The sequence below is a fragment of the Dermacentor albipictus genome, chromosome 2, assembly GCF_038994185.2.
Source record: "Dermacentor albipictus isolate Rhodes 1998 colony chromosome 2, USDA_Dalb.pri_finalv2, whole genome shotgun sequence".
Taxonomy (NCBI): domain Eukaryota; kingdom Metazoa; phylum Arthropoda; class Arachnida; order Ixodida; family Ixodidae; genus Dermacentor; species Dermacentor albipictus.
Genome location: NC_091822.1, coordinates 45,875,251 through 45,890,615, shown reverse-complemented (window position 1 = coordinate 45,890,615; position 15,365 = coordinate 45,875,251). Strand labels below are relative to the sequence as shown.

The window sequence follows — 15,365 nt, the reverse complement described above, 5'->3', positions numbered from 1 at the left end:
AGAAAAGAAGAAGCTAGACGTTATGATTAGGAAGATATAGAAACCAGTGATTGGACTCATGCTAAGCACGAGCACGACGAAACTCCTAAAGCTGGGACTGCAGAAAACGCGAGAGGAGCTAACAGAAGCGGAACGTATAGCGCAATATGAACGCCTCTCCAAGACGACGGCGGGCAGAGACATCCTAGATAGATTAGGGACCTGCTACCGCACACAACACAGAGACAAACGCGATATATCCAAGGAAATAAGGACCAAACTCACGGTACCCCCCTTACGCAAGAATATGCATCCTGTGCACCACGAGAGCCGGAGAAAAAGCAGGGCAAAGAACATTGCAAAGAACTAAGGAAGAAACAAGGACGCGGTTTTTGTAGACGCTGCACGTTACAGGCAGAAACGCAGCTATGTCGCAGCAGTACATAACCACAAATGAAAATGCTGAACACGCTTCCAAATGGCGGAGGAAGCGGCTATAGCGTTAGTGATAGCACAAACCAAGACATACTAAATAATCAGCGATTCCCGCACGGCAGTACGAAACTTCACGAACGGCCGGATCTTAGCTGAGGTGCTAAACATACTCAGAAAAGGAAAACCAACAAGGGAAGACAGGTGGATACAAATCAAATAGTTACCAGCCCTCACCACCAACTTAACGGGGGAGGCCAACCCTAACGCGGTGCCACATAGCGTAGCTCGAGGACTGGCTTTCTGAGCTGCGACGAAGGTAGACCCCTCGACGGGGCCCTCCGAGGTGTGGGAATAGGAAGACAGAATGACCAGGTTCAACGCCATCGCCAAGCATTTCGAGATGCAAAGATGCACTTATCCACAGCCCCAACCACAACTCACTAGATCGCAGGCTGTACAGTGGCGACAATTATAAACCAAATCATAGAAAAGCCCGACACTAATGTAAACAATTATTCCAGACATATACGCAACAGAGAGATGCAAAGTGCGTGGTACCAGAGCCACGCTACAACACATACAATGGGAATCCCAGGACATCATACAGGACAATGCGAGCGAAGCCTCCATCGGCAGCCTCTGCGTGCCTTGGCAAGCCGCGCTGCTCAGCTCGAAGTTGGAAGACCAACTCTGGGCAGTCGACCGGACCAAGGAAGCCACCGAGAGGCAGTAACGTTGGCCGTAACCTCGGCGGCTGCTCCAGCCCTCTAACTCACCGGACCCGAATCGTTCTGATTCAAAATTAAGGTTTCTGACTGACTGAGTGTTAGCTGCTAAAATGTTAAAAATGTTATTTTTCGCTTTATTGTGTAAATTCTAGAGTAATAAATGTGACGGACAAATAAAACACTTAATGTTTCTGCGTAAATTTAGGCAGCGTTCTCCAAAAAATAGAAACAATATCAGTCACCACGTAATGTACGGACATTTATTCCATTTGAGCGCTGAAAAATGCACTCGCTAAACTATAAAGTGAGCACGCTGCAAAAGTCGGTTCTCTCGCGCGGCTCTCTCGGTGCAGCCAATCACGTGAGTTTCAGCCGATGCCTCCACCCACCAAGCTTCCGAGCACAGCAGGGTCGATTCTTGCATCCTCATTGGCAGCACTCGCCGGCACCGAACTTCCTCGTGCTGTAGCGTCTTGATTGGCTGCAATGGCCATGATGCCTACGGAGATAATTGACAATTACACAAATGAGAGGAGTTGATTTTTATGGGGAATACAACGTACACAAGATGGAAATTGATACGATTAGATTGCAACGAACAATTGTGCTTTTAAGTTTCAGACACTGGGATCAGAACGCTTCTATTGGAATGGCATTTGTAACACACTAATATCCTGTCAACATAATAAGTTATATTTTTGAATTCATACATGGACTTGTTCGTAACCACACTTTATATACTGGGCACAGCAATTTAAAGCAACCTAATTGACTTTCCTGAAGGTGTCTCTACTAATTCTGTTTTTGCCTGTGCATAGTACCTCATTTCAAATCTGTAAAGTCGTACGAATCAGTTTCTATTGCTACAATTATGTCAAATTCCCACAACCAGAGATAAACCGGCACATGAGGCGAACATGCTTCAAAATAAATTGCAAAGTTTTTTCACATGGGCGATATTGTAGCATTTCATGCCTCTTTTTTTACGTTCCTTTCTTATATTACTGAAAATTTCACTTCCTTCTTCGGTGTGCATGTTATCCAAAATTAATGCTTCTCTCTCTTATGACATAATAGAGCAGCATGCGAACCAAACAGTGAAACGTCCCTTAAGCGCTAAGGTAAATTCAAAATATCCAGCCACGTTCGTCCGATGCGAAATGTCACTCTCGGTGACGTTGTCGAGGGAGTTTGGACTCACCGAAGGTGAAGACGGCACACATGAGAAGAAATGCTGTGATGCGTCCTGCCATTACAACCAGAAATTCCAATACGCTGGTACGCCTTGATCTAGAATGAAATACCAGCCCTTGTGAAGGAATGATGTAAACATGTTATTTCAGAACACACGAATCCTGTTTTTAGGCTAATTAGGTCGTACAATTCGCAAGAGGAAATGGAGCTTTACTTGAGAAAGGCGATATATGGCGAATTTTAATGCCTATTACATACACGTATTCGTTCCGTGACTATATAGTTGTCGGCGGAACTGAAGTAATGAACGCTTTTGTGTTTCGTACCAGCCTACTACTGCAATTTCGCTAACGTTGTTAAGCATCATAGACGCTGTCATAGTTTTTAGGCCATTGACTTTCATTCCCGCAGATCCTTTGCCAAGTCTGATTATTAAAATTTTCTTTTCCTTAGACAAACGAAACATTTTCTGTGATTTACCTGCAGAAACTGATGATTGCGAACTACCTTTCACATTGATTACTAAGCAAATAAGGAATATACATAGCGCATTTCTAGTAACATAGTAACATAGCGCAATTCTAGTAACAACATTTTTGCAATATTTCGTTTTATTGCCTCGACGTGTTATCCACACATATATTAACAGCCACAGCCACGCTGCGAGATCATCTCACCACCTAAAATTGTGTCATAAATAACAGGATGACATAAATGCTTTATCCATAAAATTTATTCCAAATATGACTTGCGCAATGTGTGACGTAGCGGACTAGGTCAGGTTGAGCGGAATCTGTTCATCCATCAAAGAGGGCTGCTTCCGGAGTCGGGGTTTTCTTTTATAGCGAGAGGTGCGGTTAACGGCTTCACCTAACGCTGGGGTTTTAATGTCGAACGACCATAGCGCATGAACTACTGTTTTAAACAGCAGGAAGTGTATGCTCGTAACTTTATTTGTTCAAGTGTATATAAGTGTGACCTCTTTCTTTCGTCTACGTCGCACATTTCAATGGTTATATTACACGGGAATCTTGTTTCACACTATTTTGTTCAATTTGCATTTTTTGTTGGTGCATTAGATAACTGCAGACTGGAGCACCATGAACGCAGCGCGCACATTGAACAACAGATGTGCTTTATTGTTACTTAGAATATTGGGGAATTCCCGCCAATGTCTTCGTAAAAGAAGTTACCACCAGGCGGCTGTCAAACGGCCGTTAACGACAATGTCATAGAAACTTTAGACGTATAATTCAACAACTTTCAAGGCCAATGTCGGGAATATTCTAATGTGGTAGACGCCTGTTCCTTGATTTGTGAACATAAAATATGCAGCGTCCTTTATGTGGCTCCATGAGGAGCTCAGAAATATATTTTGCGTAATCCTTCTCGTCAACTCTCAATCTACTAGGTGTAAAAATCTGAACTACCAGTTACCGCCCTACAAGAGCAAACGGTTATGATCTCGGTAAAAACTGCATCTGCGAAAACATAATAAACACTGCTGTCGTAGAAAACTGAAATAAGAACTAAGCACCACATTCAGCGGCCCTTATGCTTTGTTCACGTGATTGAGGCTCGGTTACCAGTCCTACTGTGATGAATTTTCCAGGCATATTATAAAGCATTACATTAGGGGACGCAACGGCCTTGCGCAGTAAGGACCCCATGTATGATTTCTCTCTGCTAGAATTTCAGGCTATCAATTTTGCGTTCAACAATATAAATTTATCTACTGCAACCTTTATTACAGAGAATCCCGTTGTGGGTTCTCTCCCCAGTTCCTTTCGTGTCAGTGTCGTTGTCCAGGAGGAAACTGAAAAATTACATTTCTTGTTTTCACGGACACGAAAGGGGCAAGAACAATCCAGATGCAACGTATACCTTGAATGTTTTGCTAAGCAAAGCCTCAGTAAAGCGTATACAAAGCCTTGATAGGTAATTGGGATGCGTAAAATTTTGTTTACTTTTGTTTTATCCAACGTGAATTCTCATAGAATGTTTGAGTTCGTCTACCTCATCAGTTACATTTTAAATCTCATGCAAGTTTTACAAGTGCACGACGATATGCCGAAATGCAAAATCCGAATCAGGTTGACTTTCATTAGTTTCCATTCAAAGCGGTAATGCACCAACATGGTCTCAACTACAGATCCACACATTGGTAGTCGAATACTTGCAGTTAGACGCATACAGGCTGCATTTTTAGAAGAACGCAGGCTGTGTACGAAGCTCGTACAAAAAGGATGGTGGTCACAGCTGTACGCGAAAAAAGTGCTAGCCCGTATCAGGAAACATTGATGGGGCTCGGTTACCAGTCCTACTGTGATTGAGGCTCGGTTACCAGTCCTCGGTTACCAATCCCCGCCGAACAAATGTTATAGCAGAGCGCTGGGCGCACACGCATGTATAGGAAGTTTCTGGAATGTTATCGATCGTTCCATTCGCAGTATGTCCTTAGAGTAACATAGGACACCTGAAGAGTGGACACTCCCAAAGGCGCCTGCGGCCAATTTTGGCTCTCAGCGCACCTAGCGTAATCGGCCAAACTCACCAGTCTCCAAGATGGTTGTGCACGCCGCCCAATTCCTGACACCCTAATTTCAGTTCCGTTTCTTGTATTTTCTCTTATTTGAGACCCATACCGTTGCTTAATTCGAGTGATTTCATGCAGACGCTTGCGCCGCTGTCTATATGTTGTGACGACGAGCGAGCAAATGTGTTTCACTCATGTTAGTTTCATTTAAATTCATATTCGCTGTTTCAAGCTGTAACTTAGCGCAAAAACCATGCCAATTGTTCAGGAAGTTGAACTTTATTGCTTATGATATTGTGCGTCTATTAACTCATGACAAAAGGTGTATCGTAATTAAATGTGCCGTGTTCCTTCAATATAAATCAACTTGCTGCACTGTCAAGGACACGAAAATAGTAGAAAACAATTTATTCGAGCAAGATTGTAACAGGCAGATAGATACATGAAAACAGGACGCAACAGCGAAATGCAAGTAATGCGGGTGTCACACGGCGCACTATAAGCGCGATCAAGCCCACTCCGATTTGAATTTCTCCGTCGTGATTGGTTCCTTTGCGCAAGCTGCGTGATGGAGCCAATAGAGCTTGGAAATTTCGATGCGGATCGGATTTGATCGCGATCGGAAATGGTCGTGTTACACCGGTATAATGGAGAGTAGTCGGAAATTAATGACGTGATGGCAACAACTTTGCATAAGCAAAATACATAGAAGACGTGTTGCAACTCTCCAGATGATGAAAAAAAAACTGCATATACACGACAGGAATTATAATGCTCAAAATGGGATTTATATAGACGAAAAAACACATATGACGTTTTTTCTAGTACTTCTGCGAAGGTGGGTGATTTAGGGCAGCAAAATTATGAATGGCAGCGTGTAGAAATAAAATGGCTGCAAAAATAATCGAGCATGCACCAACATCCTCATCTCGAATGTGTAAGCTAGTGTGCCCGTCATTAAACAGCTGCAATTAAGTACTTTGTGTTGGGGGTCTTCACCTGCTGTCTTCGAAGCCTTGCAATCGTCCTCTGATACTTGGAATTTTGCCCTTGAGTATGCATGACGTCCTTTCGCTGCACAGTGTATCTTGAGGAACGGGCCGGGATGCCTGTAATACGTGTAATAACAGACAGAAGGTAAGCAATACTGGAGGCTTTCAAAGCTATTGTATGTAGAGAATACGTTCCTTCGTATGAGCAACACTGGAGCCTGCAAAGCTTTATAATGGAGATGCTGCGTTCCTTCATGTAATGCGTATTTTTTTTTTTGCTATTGAAGCACTGTTTTAAATGCTAAGAAACAAGGAATTTTCTACCCTAACGATTCCATAAACAATTAAAACAAGAAAACGCGTATCTTCAGCCCAATGCAGAGCAGCTACCAACGCTCGAGAGCACAAAGCCTGCTACAGAGGTTGAGAGAGTGCATCATTTATATATTGCAAATATTTCACGAGTAGCGTTTTAGAAATAGCTAAATTTATTTAGCAAAAGCAGAGCACCATACTTTTTCAGCAGTCGCTGCGCGTAAGATAAAGCTCTCTGTCCCGAACGGCATGAGTTCATCGGTCGCATTTCTCAAAGAAGAATTTTATTTTAATTTCAAACTTCGTCTTTGTATCGAACGTGCATTGCAGCTAAGACGCTGCCCCATGGCTGTTATCGGCAGCATCTACGCTCATTGCTGCCTATAAAAAAAGAATGCGAAATGAAAGTCAACGTAGCAAATGGGCAGCAGATGTTCATGGCTGCAAGGCCGGCGTCACTCGTTCATGCGGCTAACAATGACAGAGAAAGAGCCTGACTAGGCCTCGCACATGTTGGGTCGTGCCCAGTGGTCGTGACGCCTGTCAAGCTGCTAGCCGCTGTGGCAGCCACAACCGAATATTTTTTATGTGCTCTGCCACCTAGCGGAATCGGCCAAGCTCAATAGCTCGGCCGCGAAATGGCTCGAGTGTCCGCTCTTGTCGTTTACTATGTTACTCTATGGTATGTCACCGAACCTTGTGTAATCTGAGTGCATGTATGCGCGACGTGAATAGTTTGGACCTTTGTGGAAGACAGGCGGGTCCCAGCGATTACTTTGGAACCTTCTACAACTGATGTATAAAAGCCGACGCAGATTTTCGACGATCGCCGAGTGTGTTCACCGCTGTCGTTGTTCTTTGAGTGTAGCCTGCTTTTCAGGGCACAGGCTCAATAAAAATAGTTTTTTTTTCACAGTATTGCTACTGTGTTCATTAGCGTCACTACCACGTGACAATGTTTCATCTTTTTTGGGACAAGAAAAATATAGCAAGTTCGAAAGAGGTATTCTTATGAAGATTTGAATCCGATGCTGTTCACTGAATAATATTACTGACAGATGACATTGGTTATGAAAACAATCGGGCAAGAAGGCACTTGTGAAAGTTATGAGTGATAACTTTATTTGGAATCCGGTGATTGCGAGGTCCAGGTCTGTGGCCGCCTAGATGGCCACTGGGAAATGCTGCTCCCGTGTGGCTTTTTTTGGCTCGCTGGATGGCCCAAAGTTGGTATTGGAGTTCTGAGCTGAGCAGCACGGCCGCCCACCGCGCCCGTAAATTTTCTGTGGAGACTGCCATTTTATTTTGGTATATGTCACATCCCTACAACATGTGTTGAAGGGTGGCTCTAACAGACTTGCATAGCTTGCACATGTCGCCCTCGTATATATCGGGGTAGAAATTTTTAGTTGCACGGGACTCGTATAAGTTTCTGTTTGTAGTCGCCTCCTAGTAAAGTACTCAGCTCTGTTCAGTTTAGTATCAGGCGGTGGTAATACTCGCTCCGATTTTGATAGAATTTGGTAATATCGATAAGTCTTGTTAATTTATCTTTTTCTCTCCAGATATCCTCCTTCGCGTTCTCGTGACCGATGGAAGTCACCCTTTGCTCAGCTCGGCGAGTAAGACCTCGAGCTTCGCGCTGTGCTACTACGTAGAGATTGACTGCGGGAATGTCTTGAGTCGCATGCGCTGGGAAATAGAGCAATTGCTTGCCATTCTTTTCTGCATTGGGGAATTTCGCTTCATAACTCTGATGATGTGTCATACCTCAGGAGAGATCCTACCTTTTGCATAATTTCTAATGGCCGCTTGTGTATCGCTAATGATGTACGGAGCATTCGTGGAGACCAATGCTAGTGCAATGGCTACCTTCTCTGCTGTCTGGGAATGTTTGGTATTAACTGATACGCTTGTAAGAAGTTTTCGGGTGTGATCTACGATTACTGCTACATATCTATTTCTGTCTAGGTATTCAGCCGCCTCTACGAAGATTGCTCTATCGTCTGACCCAAAGCTTCGGATAATTTTCTCTGCTCTGCTCGTGTGTCTGCCGTCGTTGTAACCTGGATGCATGTTCATGGGTATATTTGGTAGTAGGAGTTTGTCACGAATTTCTCTTGTTGTCATCCTCTTTTCCACGTATAGATTGTGGTAATTCATTCCTAGTTTGCTTAGTATATGCCGTCCCGTTTTGGTTAGTCGCTCTGCTTGAGATATTCGTTGTGCTTCTTTGATTTCGTCCAGTGTGTTGTGGAGTCCTAACTTTAGCACGAGATCCGTGCTCGTGCTGATGCGAATCCCTAGTGCTAGTTTGTATGCATTTGTTATCAGGTGGTTAATCTTACGCTTTTCAGCAAAAAACTAATTGTGTAAGGCTGCTATGTATGTGATCTGACTGATTACGAATGATTGTATCAGCCGTATGACACTTTTTTCCTTCAGACCTTGGTGCTTGTTAGTAATTCGTTTGATTAATCTCATGGTGTTCGTTACCTTGGCGTCTAACTTCTTTATAGTTTGCTTAGTTGTGCCTTTGTTCTCGATTACCAGACCCAGCACCTTGAACTGGTTGACTATTTGGATATTCCGCCCGTTCCTTGTGTGTAGCTTGATTTGCTCATGAGCCTTGTTTCTGTCGTTTCATTTGGGAGGCCTGCCTCCAAGTGTGGTACGGTATAATAGAAGTTCAGATTACTCTGCAGAGCATGTGAGGCCTGTTCATATGAGATGTTGCTCTACTGTGTTAATTGCAGTCTGGAGTCTTTGTTCTATTGATCCGTCGCTGCCATCACAGGTCCAGGTAGTAATATCGTCCGCGTAGATTCTGTGATTCAGGGAGTCTATGTGATTTACTATGTCGGGGAGTCCCATCAAGACGCGATTACACAGCATCGGCGAGATGACAGCGCCTTGCGGCGTGCCCCCCCCCCCCTCCCCAGCTTTCCTACCTGATAAGAAGCTCTTGATGTAGTTATACATCCGTTGCCTTAGTTCTATTCGTTCGATGTTTTCCCAAATGGCTGCGTGGTTGGCATTATCGAAAGCTTTTTTACGATCAAAGCCCCAGATGGCCCTTGTATAGCACGTTTTATAATCGATTATCTGATGCTTAAGTTGGAGCATCGCATCTTGTGTCGAAAGAGTTTTGCGAAATCATATCATTGTATCTGGGTATACGTAATTATGCTCTAAAAAGTCATCTACTCGGTCTAAAATTACACGTCCCATTAATTTTCCGACGCCGGCTGTCGGAAAGCTTCTTACCAAGTTTTGGAATGAGCATTATTGTCCCTTTCTTCCATCGAGCTGGCACTTCTCCCTTTACCCAACACTCGTTTATGTATTCTGTTGATTTGGCTATTGATTCATCATCGAGGTTCCTGAGAGTCTTGTTGGTTATACCGTCCGGGCTTGGGGTGGATTTGGTGCATAACTTTTGTAGGGCCGCACGGATTTCTCCCTCCATGAGTTCCTCGTCTAATTTTGCGTTTGTGTTCACGTTGTAGCTAGGATTCATTCAAGGGAGTGCCTGTGTTAAGTATTTCTGCTTTAATTCATTGAGAAATTCTTTTTCTGTGCCCTCACATGCGTGTATCAAATTATTAATGGCTTGCATATGATTTTTTTTGTTATTGTCATGTTTAAGCAGGAACCTGAGCATGTGCCAGATTTTTCCGGTGGTTAATTGTCCGTCCATGCAATTACATATCTCTACGCATTGTTGTTTGTTCAATTGCTTAACATGTTCTTCTATTTTATTGTTAAGGAGCGCTATGCGCTTTCTTAACTTTCCGTTGTGCTTCTGACCGCTAAGTCTATTCTTAAGCGACTGCTTAGCTTCTCACATGTGGAGAAGTCTGTTGTCGCAATTAATTAAGTTAGATTCAGGTGGTGCTATTTTTGTGGCAACTTTGACGTCATCACTGAGCTCCTTCTTCTATTGTTCTTGGTCTGCAATTCACCATTTCTGTGTCCTCTCTCGCGTTCTACGAAATAGTTCCAAGTCTACAAATTTGATCTGTCGTTCCTTGGGTCTATTCGGCCCTTCTATGACGTGTAACTCGAATATGCGGTGGTCACTACCCAAATCTTCCAGTGTGTTGTGCCACGTCGCCTTTTCAATATTCTTGGTAAAGGTTAGGTCTTTGGTTGTGTCCCTGTTTAGCGCCGTGCCTACTCTGGTAGGAGTGGCGGGGTCTGTGTCGACCGTGACGCCTAATGCTTGCGAGTCGTTCCATTAGACCATTCCTTTTGCTCTGGTATATAAGTATCCGTACTTGGTGTGTGGGCTATTAAAGCGTCCTCCTATAACTACTGGATCTTCTCCAGCAAGTCGGAGTGTTTTCTGAAATAGGTTCTTGAATTTGGGTTTATGTAGCATGGGGTTGCTATAAATGTGAAGAATAAATAAGCTACGTCCTGTCTTCTTTTGTGGAATGAACTCCCATAGATTATTGTCAATGTGCGTTATGCCTGTGTTCTGCTGTACGCTAAATATGTTTCTTTTTACCAGCGTGGTTAATGCCCTAGTGTGCCCATCGGCATAGCCAAAACACCTGTATCCTGCTATCTTTGCGATCCCGTCTGTTTCCTCCGGAATTATGACGTCCGATGTATCCTTGTCTTTTATATACTGCTGCAAAACTAACTTTTTGTTTTCGTAACTCCTACAATTCCACTGCCATATCGTGAACCCTTCTTTAAGCACGCCTCATTTCGTGTGCGACCATGGGAGGGAGACGGTCGGTTGGAAAGAAGCTGATCTTATATAATTATGTGGTTGTGAATTGTGTAAGGAAAATGGTGCTTCTGACGCAACGGCGGGGACTACATTACCTGGTGACTGGTTTGCTTCTAGGATGTCTAATCAACTCATAATTGCTGCTATTGCCTTAGCCATTTGGTTCAACATTTCGTCCCGTTTTTCATTTGACTTTTGTATCTCTGCTAGGGTCTTCTGTATAACGGCTAATGCTTTATTTACCACTGCATTATCTTTTTTATCACTGATGGCTTGGGCCTTGCGTTTGAGTGGAGGCGGTCATCCCCTTCGTCAATCTTATTGTCCGGTATTTCAGGTGGCTTTCCCGCGTTCGCGTGTGGAGCGGCAGTTACCTGATTTAATTTGGTTTTTGTTCTTCGAGAATTTTTATTTCATCGCTCATATCTGCTAGCAAAATCCTCAACTGCGCGTTCTCGTGTTTCACTTGCTTGATCTCCTTGTTAATGGCAGCCTCGCCACCAGCTCCCAGGCGCAGGCCATCGAACACGTCTGCCCAGCTCACCGTATTTGTCTGGTTTGCTGAAGAGGATGGCCTAGTTCTGGACCTGGATCTGGATCGCCTCCCCGGTGTCCTGGAGCCGGACCGGGATAAGGATTTGGTGCTGGATGGAGACCTTTTTCTCGATCTGGAACGTCGTTTCCTGGCGTTTGGGAGGCCAGGCGTTCCGTGAGACTCTGCCCTGCCTTATCTTGAGATAGCGTCTTTGTGTTCTTCTCGTCGTTCTCGTTGCAGTCTGTGCCTTTGTCTCTGTTTAACGATGAAGGGCTTTTGGAATTTGGCTTAGCACGACTTGTCTGCTGCCGGATGGTCCTCGCCGCATAAGTCACATTTAGGTTGGCACCTGTGGTCTTTCTCTGGGCTTGGTGTTCCACAACCCGCACAAATCTTGTTGTCACCGTTGGGACTTACATTTCCTCTGTGTCCAAGTCTGTTGCATTGGTGACACAAGTCCACTTGTTTCCTGTACAGGGAGCAAAGAAGTAGCGCTGCCCTGTATCGGGCGTACGTGGACACTTTGTGTCCTCAGTAGTATTACTGAGTCTCTTTGCTGCTATCGCCGGTGGGTTTTTACTCGTGACCAATGCTGCTGTGATGTCTCTTGGGCTCTCGTCGAGTGGGATTCCTCTGATGGCTCCTTTGGCCGTCATGTCAGGCGCTATATCGTAAGCATTGGTCTCGTAAAACGTCTCTTGAAACTTGATACGTGCTACTTCCTAATATTTATTTTCACGCTATTGATCCGATGTACAGAAGATGAGGGTATTTTGATAATTCTTGGGGCAGACAATGTCCTCCTTCCTTTCGTCTCGAGTAATGCCTGCCGCATCTTGTACCGCAGCTGTGAGGTGAACTACACAATGATCGGGTATTTTGAGTCCTCCACGTGGCCTGGTCACAATCTTGTTATCCCCTCTTGGAAAATGTGGCATTCTGATTGCCTTGCGTATTTCCTCTAGCATGCTTTCCATGGGTTATTGTTGCTCTTGTCGAGCCGCGTCGGCGACAAGGTGCTCACGTAATGTTGGGACGTTCGCCGGTCTGATCTTCTCTGTCTGACCTCTTTCCATCCCTTGCTTGTATCCATTTCTTCCTGGGATATGCTGCGCCGCTCTACGGTGACTTCCATCATTGAGAAAATGATTGGCAATTGTTGAGGAAGCCGGCTCCGGCGCGTGGCCTCGCGGCTCTCCCGCCACGAGGTCCGGTCAAAATATTGTCCTAGAGGCTTGAAAAATCGAAGTCCCACCCGATTTTCGGTATCCACTTATTCGTGGGAACAAGCTCAGTCCGTTGGCGTGCAATAGCAGGTGGCTTTTTGGCGATTTGCACTACAAGATCATGCGTGGAATACGGAAGCGTCGTGATGTGCATCCGCTCCCTCCGGCTTCTTCTTCTTCTCCCTGCGGAAGTTACTCGTCGATAATTTACAGCGCTTGCTTTCTTATTCGTTTTATGTTGCGTTTATTTTCATCAGGAAAGACTTTTCTCGTCTTTATTTCTTGCCATAAGTAGTACTTTTGTGCAATGAAAAGGCAACTTTTTTAGATATAACCCTATTAGTGCAGACAATACGCAAGTAGTAATTGGTCTGCTGAGCTGTCCACAACTGGCAAATCTTGTTCAACCTTAGCCTTCACAGTAGAATTTCCTTGCTCTAAATATGGTTTGACTAAACAGGAAATTAAGGATATTATGCACTGCATACCTCATGACAATGTGCCATTGTCATATGTTACGGCGTACCATATGAAGCATTGTGGGCTTAGTCAAACATGTCTCTTCTTAGACTTGCCACGCCAGAGAGATCTGTTTTGCTTATTTAGGTGCAAGTAAATAGAAGCGAAGTGGATACTCGTGGAGACCAGATCATGCAAAGAAAATGCCCTCTTATATATATATGCCAAATATTGTTCCACATGAGCAACAACTATTTAGTCAGCTGAGCTAAACACAGCCCGAAAATTTTGCTTCAGCTAAGCCTTTAGAGTACAATTCCTATGTGGTAAATATTCTTTGTATAAATAAGATATTTAAGACAATATGCACAGTGGTACGTCTGGTAGTTTTATGGGATTAATCAAACGTGTGACTTCTTAGACCTGGCACATCAAGCAGAATTAAGCGGAACCACGTGCAGGGCAAAGGATGCACTGAAAATGCGACAGCATTAAAAGTCGCGTTTTCCTATTGTAAGTGTTTTGGAGGAATAAAATGTAGGGTGTCAATGTGACTGGAAAGGTGAAACAGGTAGAAAAAGGTAGAGATGAAATACGCATTGCGATAAGGAAACATGCCTGCCTAAGAAGACTTTCAAATTTGTATCTATATAGTGACTGTAAGCAGAAATCGCAAGCAGAAGATACTTTTTCTCCATAGTTTATTAGGCATTACACTGTCGACGGTTTTTTGGCAAGTGGTCTTCGTCCTGCTTGGTGTTCAGGGCCGCATGCAATTATAGGCAAAGGTGTTGCCTTGCGTGAATATTCTTTGCAGAATCTTCTGTAGCGTGAGATGTCCTAAAAACCGACAGATTCCATTTTTCTAAATTGCGGGAGCAGAGGCAAAGAGCTCCATCCAGCGGCGTAGGCAGTGCTGGGTGGTTCTGATATGTGAAGCTTCATCGAACAAAAATGAAGCCGGGGTAATGCCCTCCAGTAGTGTCACCATGGGCGTAGTGGCTCTTTTCTTTGTGTTTTGACCAACAATTCTTTTGGGGGCTTCGATGATTGAAACTAACAATCCAAGAAAATTTGGAAGTCAATGAAGCAAAGCTTGCTCCCGAGTCACGATTGTTGGCTGAACTTGTGGGATACTAGGTGTTAGGCACAGTTTCATCAGATACAGTGCAGGCACCTGTAACGTTACTGTGACCGCGATACTTAACCCGAACACATGCAGTTTAGAACACTTTCTCTTCCACTGTGAAAGGTGCCAGCAATTTCTGGGGGGCGGGGGAGGGGGGGGGCGCTGCAAAGGAAGTAACACTGGAAGACACTGGCACAATAAAACTTAATGTGTGAGACGAAACAGCCATGTCCACGAAAATGTCATGAATAGGAACCCATATATTATTTGACAGAATAATTGTAGTCATATTATGCTTTTATTTATTACCTAAACTGCCGGGTCGGATTGTTTGGCCCCTTCAAAGACTTGCTTCTCTCAGACATTGGCGACCCCTGCATGTCCTTTCGAAAAACGGATGGATTAATATTTGCTTGATTTAGTCAAAAAGTACACCATAATTTTCACCGACCTTGTCGCATCACGGTTATGCCACGCTAACATATGAATTCATTTGGTCACGTTTACAATGGATGAACAGTAATAACAGACGAAAGTCCTTATGCTTGGTGTGTTTTTACACAATACACAAATTTCTGCCTTAGTCGTCACCGTGCTGTTCTTCAAAATTCGAACTTTAATAACAACGTGACCACCCTCCGTGTGCTGTTGGTGCGTTTGAAAGTGCATGGGTGAGTCGGAGATGGTGGCTCCATCCAACACTCTCTCGAAATTCTTAAGGGCATTCCACACACTCCTTTTTGCGCGAGAAACGTCACGCTAAGTGCCGGACTCCATAGTGGGTCTCGGTGTGCTTGCATGGTCAAGTGCGCACCTGATGGCGAACTCTTGCACTGCACTAATTTAGGTCATAGCAACGGATTCACACGGACAGTGCACCAAGCTGCTGCCATTCACTACAATAATTTTATTTGCGCGTATGATTTATTAGGCATTTGTGTATGCATGCGCTCTTCATATTTAGGCGTGTGTGCTTTGGCGTACAATGGGACGTCCAGCCCGAATCGCCTTTCTATATGCCTAGTGCATCGCAACCACTGCGGGCGTCGGAAGCTTCATCCAGGGTTGTGTTCCGGACTGCTGCGGAAATTAT

At 44.3% G+C, this 15,365-nt stretch overlaps 1 protein-coding gene across 4 annotated transcripts in view; it reads right to left on the bottom strand.

Annotated features, from left to right (window-relative positions):
- Nucleotides 1-1,426: 1,426 nt before the first annotated feature.
- LOC135917388 (uncharacterized) overlaps nucleotides 1,427-15,365 on the bottom strand; it is a 153,729-nt gene continuing 139,790 nt past the window's right edge. For 3 of the 4 annotated variants that reach the window (XR_010569261.1, XM_070533587.1, XM_070533586.1), the window contains exons 2-4: nucleotides 5,872-5,981; nucleotides 2,344-2,432; nucleotides 1,427-1,641 (exon numbers count right to left, since the gene is read on the bottom strand). Coding sequence is in view for 2 of the 4 variants with exons in the window: in XM_070533587.1 (XP_070389688.1) it covers nucleotides 1,511-1,641; nucleotides 2,344-2,432; nucleotides 5,872-5,981 (330 nt within the window). In the remaining 2 variants the exon portion in view is untranslated. The remainder of the gene's footprint in view (nucleotides 1,642-2,343; nucleotides 2,433-5,871; nucleotides 5,982-15,365) is intronic. The other variant, XR_011512007.1, reaches the window with a different exon arrangement.